At 47.2% G+C, this 9,595-nt stretch overlaps 1 protein-coding gene across 1 annotated transcript; it reads left to right on the forward strand.

Annotated features, from left to right (window-relative positions):
- Positions 1-259: 259 nt before the first annotated feature.
- On the forward strand, positions 260-3,589 carry VHL (von Hippel-Lindau tumor suppressor). The gene is made up of 3 exons (XM_040406831.1): positions 260-507; positions 820-942; positions 2,916-3,589. The coding sequence occupies exons 1-3, from the start codon at positions 315-317 to the stop codon at positions 3,095-3,097; spliced, it is 498 nt and encodes a 165-aa protein (XP_040262765.1). The 5' UTR covers positions 260-314; the 3' UTR covers positions 3,098-3,589.
- Positions 3,590-9,595: the final 6,006 nt, after the last annotated feature.

Below are 9,595 nucleotides of genomic sequence, written 5' to 3' on the forward strand. Positions count from 1 at the left end.
ATATGTGATTTTATATGATACAATTTATTTTAAACACGTGATTTTACATACTCTTTGGGCACACACTTCATAGGGTCCGTAAGGAGATCCACTCATTTCCCTTATCTGTATTTAAGGGTCTTTTTTTTAGCGTTCCCACCACGCACAACCCCTTTTCTCCCTCGAACGCTCACCTGCGCTAAAACTACAACTCCCACAATGCCTTTCTCCTCCCAGTGACGTCTCAGTTTGCGGACGTGACTCTGGAGTAAGACGTCGCTGTGGGTTGCTATGGTGACATGTTAAGGCCTATCTGACTGTATTGAAGCCTCGGAATGCCGGGAGAGTTTCCGTGGCCTGACGGCCTCCCCCGGCTGGAGTCCATTAAGAGCCGGGTGCTGGTTGCGGTTGTATTCTGTAACCGGAGCTCCCGGACCGTGCAGCCCATCTGGGTGAACTTCCAGGGGGAGCCGCAGCCCTACCCGGCGCTTCCCCCGGGCACCGGCCGCAGGATGAACACCTACCTGGGTACAAGGGCGCTGTGTAGATAGACTGTGTAGTGCGGCCGGTCAGTGTGGAAGGGAAAGCTGTGTAACATTTTATCCTGTGTGCTTCACTTTCTCATCCTTGTCCAGACCTCTGCTTGCTGTCAGTGAGTGGAAACAAAGTGCACTCATATCAGCCCTGTGTTACAGGTAGTTTCACTGACAGCAAGCAGAGTCTCCTCCCTTTTTTTTATTTTTAAGATACACGCTCTATAATGTTGCTTAGAGTTTGATGCATTTCAGATAGGACCCCTGCTCCTCGGAGCTCTGACTTCCTGCTTTTCCTCGGTCACAGGTCACATTTGGCTGTTTCGTGAAGTTGGCACAGACCTGGCGCTGACCGCCAACAAGAGCGAGATCTACACAGCAACCGCGAGCAGGAACGGACAGCCGGCCATTGTCAATATCTGCCTGCCAGGTAACGGTACACACATCCTGTATCCTAGAGACTCCGCGGGAGCGCGTCCTCCGATATTCCGTACAAGCTGCTCGTCTCGTCACAGACTAGTCTTCCAAATTATTTCAGACCCCTTAGTTAAAGGGGTTTTCCAAGTTTTTAATACTGATGACCTATCCTCTGAATAAGTCATCAGTATCTGATCGGTGGCGGTCTGACACCTGGGACCCCGGCGATCAGCTGTTTTGACGACGTGTTCGTTGGTCATGTGGCCTAGAGAGAGCTCAGCCCCATAGAAGGGAATGGGGCTGAGCGTGATACCAAGCGGAGCCACTATACTATGGAGCGCCAGTGCCTTCTCAAACAGCTGATCGGCGGGGGTCTCTGGTGTGGGACGCCCACCAATCAGATACTGATCACTGATCGAGAGGATAGGCCAAAGGTACTAAAATCTCAGAAAACCCTTTTAAATCAGACACCAGACTGCTGAGGCCCCAAAGAAGACCTTTATTTTAGACTTTCAGACCCCAGACAGGGCACCAGAGCAGATGCCTGCGTTAATCATACCCCTAAATGTATTTATATCCCAGAGCAGACCCCCCTACTTTTAAATCAGACCCCAGATCAGTTTCCTAAGTTATTTCAAACTCAATACCAGACCCTCGAGTGAAATCAGACCCCAGACAAGACACTTAAAATAATTAGGCTCCAGATCAGACCCCTAAATTAGTTCAAATCCCAGAGGAGACCCCGAAAGAGTTTCCTAAGCTAAAAAATGTCCAAGATTTAATCACAACCCACCCCCTGAGGCCAGAACCGATCGCTGCGCAGAACCCCCGTCCAGTCACACGGACGCCTGGTTGCGCGGCCGTAGATTCTAACTCCTGCGTTGTTGAACCGGCTCTACAAATAATAATCAAAAGTTTTAATTACGTTTCTTGCTTCCCTCCTGACTGCTGCAGTAATCTAAACATTGCGCTCGCTCTCAGGTTACCATAGTAAGGCCTCTTTCACACTTGCGTTGTCCGGATCCGGCGTGTACTCCACTTGCCGGAATTACACGCCGGATCCGGAAAAACGCAAGTGTACTGAAAGCATTTGAAGACGGAACCGTCTTCCAAATGCGTTCAGTGTTACTATGGCACCCAGGACGCTATTAAAGTCCTGGTTGCCATAGTAGGAGCGGGGAGCGGGGGAGCGGTATACTTACAGTCCGTGCGGCTCCCGGGGCGCTCCAGAATGACGTCCGAGCGCCCCATGCGCATGGATGATGTGATCCATGTGATCACATGATCCATGCGCTTGGGGCGCCCTGACGTCACTCTGGAGCGCCCGGGGAGCCGCACGGACGGTAATTATACTGCTCCCCGCTCCCCACTACACTTTACCATGGCTGCCAGGACTTTAGCGTCCCGGCAGCCATGGTAACCACTCTGAAAAAGCTAAATGTCGGCTCCGGCAATGCGCCGAAACGACGTTTAGCTTAAGGCCGGATCCGGATCAATGCCTTTCAATGGGCATTAATTCCGGATCCGGCCTTGCGGCAAGTGTTCCGGATTTTTGGCCGGAGCAAAAAGCGCAGCATGCTGCGGTATTTTCTCCGGCCAAAAAACGTTCCGTTCCGGAACTGAAGACATCCTGATGCATCCTGAACGGATTTCTCTCTATTCAGAATGCATTAGGATAATCCTGATCAGGATTCTTCCGGCATAGAGCCCCGACGACGGAACTCTATGCCGGAAGAAAAGAACAACGCAAGTGTGAAAGAGCCCTAACATAAACAGACCAACTCTGCATGGACCTCCTGTCAGGTGACCTCCCACTATAGTAGAGGCAGTGGTCACCTGACAGGAAGTCATGCAGAGTTTGCTTGTTGATGTTACCATGGAAACCCCAGAGCCAGCACAAGGCTTACTTGATCATCATATTGTGTCCCCCACTGAGCCCCATGCTATAAAAGTACTGAAATCTTGGGTTCTGCTTCTCTCTTACAGTCTACAGCTTGAAAGATTGCTGCCTTCAGGTGATCCGGAGCCTGGTGAAGCCAGAAGATTACAGGAAGCTGGATATTGTAGCCACCCTGTATGACGACCTAGACGACCGGCCGAATGTCCAGAAGGATCTGCGCCGCATGGCCATCCAGTTCTGGAACCAAACGAGGCCACAAGACCCCTAATCTGCTGGTAGATGGAGGGGTTCATGAAGTTGGATGGAGGTGACGAGGGCGACATTTCTTCTACATTCTTCCTTCTCTGCTCCGCTCCTGAGACCCAGAGTGTCGAGCAGACTCGTCAGGAGCGGGGCAGCGCCCGTAATGTACAGCAGCATGCGCCCGCAGCGCGTTACATGCGGGTATCCCAGTGAAAAATTCACAGCTTGATACAGTGCCAGCAAAGGTAGATGAGATTGTAACGAATCCGATCCACACGCTGCGGAAAGTGTCACGTGGAGCCGATTTGCCGGTCAGTAGATTTCACACGCATGGCTTTTGCTGCTGATTTGCCCTGAATTCGGAGCCCAATCGCAGTAAAAGTATCTGTGCTGGAATCCCAAGTCATTTAACCCTTTCAATGTCACCATCAATGGCATTTTCAGGGATTGGCTGAAGGGGAGCTCCCCTTTGAATGCGTCACTTATTATGTTATAATAAAAAATAATAATAAGTAATGAAAACACAAACTTTTATTAAATCTTAGCTCCTGAACATTGAATAATACAGGTAGATCTCGTATTGTCAGGACCGTGACAACCTGTCCGGTAAATATATAGCGTCATTCATGATCAGGTTATGGCTTAAAAAAAAAAAAACCTGCAGTGGATTTACCTTTTATTCAACATTCTTGCCAAAATAGAATTTGGTATAAATGAAACGTGTGGCATCTACATAAAATATGACTCGTCCTGCGAAGTACAAAGCTCTGGTCGCCAGACTGCAAAGAGGAGAAATCCAAAAATGTGTTTCTGGTCTTCGGGGGAGGGTCAGTTACTCAAACCCCGCAGACCATTTTCTACATGTTTATTCTACAGGCTAAGGCACACGACCGTTGTTTTATTCCGTGTCCGTTGCGCCGTTTTTTGTGATTTTCTGCGGACCCATTGATTTTCAATGGGTCCGTTGAAAACTCGGCTAATGCACCGTCTGCCATCCGCGTCCGTGATCCGTGGTTCCAGTCCGTCAAAAAAATATAACCTTCCTATTATTTTTGCGGAAAACGGTTCGCGGACCCATTCAAGTCAATGGGACTGCTAAAAAATGCGGAGGCACACAAGATTGTCGTCCGCGTCCGTTTTTTTTCCTATTATTTGCATGGCAAACCTGTCTTAGACTTTTTTTTACATTCCTTTATGTCTGGTGGTCCTCCAAAAATAAAGGAAGACAAACGGATCACGGAACAACGGAACCCCATTTTGCGGAACGAAACACAACAACGGTCGTGTGCATGAGGCCTAATATGGAGTATTACTCCCTGTTATCAGCAATTTCAGGCGGCCTGTAGTTTTCTACAGGGAAGCAGGGTCCCCAGCAGCACAGAGGATTTCAGGAGAGGAGTGCGCTGATCTTGTGGGAGGTCACAGGCTGAGAGTTACTTAGTGGATGGAGCAGGGTCCCCAGCAGCAGCACAGAGTATTTCAGGAGAGCAGTGTGCTGATCTTGTAGAGGTCACGGGATGATAGTTAGATAGAGGAAGGAGCTGGGTCCACAGCAGCACAGAATATTTCAGTAGAGAAGTGTGCTGATCTTGTGCAAGATAGTGACCTGTCCGGTTGGTGAGGACAGACCTGCATGTGAGGGTTACATAATGGAATGAGCTCCACAGCTGATTCCCCCCCCCCCCCCCCCCCCCCCTCAGGGTCTCACAGCAATAAAAGTGAAAGGTCGGTGTTCCATGCCCCCCGGGCTGTGCAGCACTTGTCAGCCGTTTCTGGCAGCGTCACACATTGTGGGACCGCGAGGTTAAGTGGCGTCCTCCGATGACACGGCTCGCCCACTTCTGTGCATTCCTCTTGTATCGCCTGTGATATGTGGAGCGGTGTATACCCCTTCCATAGGGCACCTCCCTATTTTCTGTATATTATTTTCAATAAAATTGGTTCTGTATAAAACTGAAGATGGTTATTACCCGTTTATAATTGTGTCCTATTTAAAGGGACGGTTCTCTTTAAAGGGGTTCTCTCACTTTAGCGACTGGCATTTATCACGTAGAGAAAGTTAATACAAGGCACCTACTAATGTATTGTGACTCTCCATTTTGCCTCCTTTGCTGGCTGCATTCATTTTTCCGTCACATTATACACGGCTCATGTCCAGGGGTTATGACCACCCTGCAATCCAGCAGCGGTGGTCGTGTTTGGACACTAGAGGAAAAAGCACTGGCCTCTCTGGTGGCGGCGAGCCCCTGGAAACTAACAGTGTACAATGTGATGGAGAAATGAATCCAGCCAGCAAAGGAGGCAACATGGAGAATCACAATACATTAGGAAGGGCCTTGTCTTTTGCAGTCATTTCTGCAGCTATCTGCCGGATGTGAATTCACCCAAAGACTTGTAGTCTGAGTCGACATGTGGCAGATCCGCATGCAGTTAACGGGGCCGTTCTGCGTGTGTCCATCCCCCAGACAGCAATATAATCCACGACTTGGGAATACCATGCGGATTTCCCGTGGACATCAATGGGACATGGTTTGTGTGCAGAATATGTAAAGGTGTCAAACACTATCTTAAAGGGGTTGTCTCATCATGGACAATGGGGGCATATCGCTAGGATATGCTCCCATTGTCTTATAGGTGCGGGTCCCAGCGCTGAATGGAGCCCCGCAAGGTGGTGGTTGGAGGACTCTGGTCCGGCCACCACCAAGCCGGCTCCCTATAGAAGTGAGTGTACCGTGCATGCGTGGCCCCCGCTCCCATTCATTTTTATGGGGCCGACGGAAATAGCCGAGCCAGCTCTTGGCTATTTTCGTCGGCCCCATAGAAAATGAATGGAGGACGGCTGCGCAGTGCGCCCTCCTTCACTTGCGGGGCTACGTTCTCGATAAACCTATTAGACAATGGGGGCACATCCTAGTGATATGCCTCCATTGTCCATGATGAGACAACCCCTCTAATTTCATCAACATTTTCAAGATCTGTGTTTGCTGTGAGGGAATAGCAACACTGTTGTTTGCATCCAAAGCCTGAAAACCTACCCAGACCTAGTTAAGCACGCAGCTGAGGGTTTGTTACAACTGTATCCACCCTAGACAATCCTGTGTGAGCTAAACATAGCAGAAGACCAGACATTTTTCCTGCGCTGATACATTGTAACAAGTTATTGGGACAGAAGAGAGATTTGTGCTGCTGTTGTGTTTGTTTAGACTGCATGCAGTTGAACAAAACCCTCAGTGCTGGGTTGTTAGCCACTAGATTTAAACAAGAATGCTTCCATCCACTGACAGCAAGTAGAGGTCTGGCATTAGGACATTTTGGTGTTGCCTTGCATACAGTGTCCTGGATGCAGCATCATATCTCCTCTGAACACCCATCCGCCCTGTCCTCACCCCTTGGCGGGTGGCGTGGGACCCATCAACAGAACCGGGCAGTGCAAGGACTGGGAGGATACCCCATAGAGCAGGGGTCAGCAACCTTCAGCACTCCAGCTGCTGAAACTACAATTCCCAGCATGCTCCATTTATTTCTTTGTGAGTTCTCAGAACAGCAGAGCAAGTATGCATGCTGGGAGTTGTAGTTTAACAACAGTGCCGTAGAGAGTGCATGTTGGTCTGATAATGAAGGGTGCAGGGGAGGGGGGGGGGGGGAAACTGGTTAATTTAGGGATCTCCCTGGGGTCTGGATTAATTTTGGAGTCCGGCTTGATTAATTTACAATTTTGGGATCAGAAATAATTTGAATGTCTGACATTTGGGTCAGGATTCATTTTAGGCCTCTTTCACACGGGCGTCATGGATTTGGGCCGGATAAGATGCGGGTGCGTCGCGGGAAAATGCACGTGCGTGAGAAAAATTTGCATGTTTGGTACCCAAACCCGAACTGGTTTGGGTTAGGTGTTGTGTAGATTTTATTATTTTCCCTTATAACATGGTTATAAGGGAAAATAATAGCATTCTGAATACAGACTGCATAGTACAATAGGGCTGGAGGGGTTAAAAAATAAATAAATAATAATTTAACTCCCTTTAATTCACTTGTTCACGCAGCCCGGCTCCTCTTTTTTTTTTTTTCTTCTTTGCTGTGCAGGAGGAAAAGGACATGTGGTGACGTCACTGCGCTCATCACATGATCCATAACCATGGTGATGGATCATGTGACGGACCATGTGATGAGTGCAGTGACATCACCACAGGTCCTTTTCCTCCTGCACAGCAAAGAAGACAGAAGAGAAGCCGGGCTGCGCGAACAAGTGGATTAAAGTGAGTTAAATATTTTGTATTTATTTATTTTTTTAACCCCTCCAGCCCTATTTTAGTAAGCATTATGTATTCAGAATGCTATTATTTTCCCTTATAACCATGTTCTAAGGGAAAATAATAATGATCGGGTCTCCATCCCGATCGTCTCCTAGCAACCATGCGTAAAAATTGCACCGCATCCGCACTTGCTTGCGGATGCTTGCGATTTTCACGCAGCCCCATTCACTTCTATGGGGCCTGCGTTGCGTGAAAAACGCACAATATAGAGCATGCTGGGATTTTCACGCAATACACAAGTGATGCGTGAAAATCGCCGCTCGTGCACAGCCCCATAGAAGTGAATGGGTCCGGATTCAGAGCGGGTGCAAAGCGTTCACCTCACGCATTGCACCCGCACGGAAATCTCGCCCGTGTGAAGGAGGCCTTAGGGTCTAACATCTGGAGTCAGAAACAATTTTGGGGTCTGAATGCATTTTACCAGTTTTTTGGGGGCATGCTAAAAGGAATGACAGAGTGGAATGTCCATACAGAATAATAGAAATGTAATTGAATTAGAGACAAAACCATTTGACATATCTAATAATTATTTAGCAGACATACTCTCCAAATTCAGTGGGATTATTTAATGTTCAGAGTAAGTGGAATTATCACTGTTTTCTGCAGAATGACGAGGATGAATGACACAAAGGAATGCCCATAGACTATAATGGGAAGTAAACTATGAGCTCATTTGCAGGTAAATCTGTGTTATGTAGGAAATTAACCTTTACTGCAAGTGTTCCCTGGGTAGAGTAGGATATTGTAAAATGAAAATTACCTTGGATTATAACCGTTTTCTATAGAATGCAAAGGTGAGTGACATAATGGAATGCCTATAGACTATAATGGGAAGCAAAATTTGATTTGAAGTCTGAACCATTTAACATATCAAGTAAATCTTTAGCAGACATACTCTCCAATGTTCCCTGGGTAGAGTAGCACATTGTAAAATGAAAATTACCTTGGATTATAACCGTTTTCTATAGAATGACTGAACACAACGTCAAATCTACAGCATCAAATATGTGCAGGAAACAATACGTTTGAATGCACCCTTAGGGTAGGGTCTCACAGAGCGCATACGCAGCGTATTTGAGGCTGCGAGAAATGTGCCGACAGCGGTAAATACACTGCGTATGCGCTAGGAGCAGACAGGCAGGGCTTTCCCTCCGCAGCCCTGTGTGTGCAGTAAGGTTCGGAGGCGGGCCGAGCGCACCGACGTAACTGTGACGCGCAGGGCCACCTCCAAACCTCACTGCAGACGCAGGGAGAAAAGCCCTGTGTGTCTGCTCCTAGCGCATACACAGCATATTTTCTGCTGCCCGGCACATTTCTCGTATGCGCTCAGTGTGACGCTACCCTTAATTTGTAAAAAAATAAGCCTCTGAAAAATTAACGAAGCAATCTGTTTGGTTGCTATGGGCAATTGTCAGCTGTTCCTCTGTACAGATTTTGATAAATCTCCCCCTATGTTTTTAGGTTTATCAGTTTGTTGTAACATTGTTCTTGGTTTGTTCACCCTTTTCTCTGACAATGTACTTTGCTACTTCATACACTCCCCGATGGCGCTGCCATTGTTTACCACAGCGTTCTTTTTTGTCTCGGAGTGTCATGTTTTTCCTGCTGGGACAGAAATGTCGATGTTTATTTCTATAATTTTTAACCTAACCCCTCCCCCCTTCTTTGTTTTTGCCTCCCTCCTATTTTTGATTCCTGTTCTACAAAAAAAAAACTTTCAATAAAAGTTCTGTTGAATGCAAAAAAATAAAATAAAAGAAGGTTATTCAGGAATAAAAAACGAGAGCTTATTTCTTCCAAAAACAGCACCACACCTGTCCTCAGGTTGTGGGCGGTATTCACTTGGCAGAGCTGCAATACCACACACAACCTGAGGACAGGTGTGGTGCTGTTTTTGGAAGAAAACTAGTTTTTCTAATCCTGGATAACCCCTTTTTAAATAAAAAAAAGTTTTAAATAAAATAAATATTTACACATTTTCTATAAACTTGTCAGTTTTCATTCTCAGTAATACCAACATGCTATAGGAGTTCAGTTCCCCCCTACATTTTACCATTCTCCGAGTAAAATTCTGCTCAGGAATTGCACTTGGAAATTTTGATGCAGCAGAGTCCCATTGCAATCAATGGGATTCCGCTGCACAGTGCACACTACAGAATTTCAGCGGTGAAGCTTTCCACTGAAATTTCTCTGTCGAAAGAATGAACATG

This window comes from Bufo bufo, chromosome 9 (genome assembly GCF_905171765.1).
Source record: "Bufo bufo chromosome 9, aBufBuf1.1, whole genome shotgun sequence".
Taxonomy (NCBI): domain Eukaryota; kingdom Metazoa; phylum Chordata; class Amphibia; order Anura; family Bufonidae; genus Bufo; species Bufo bufo.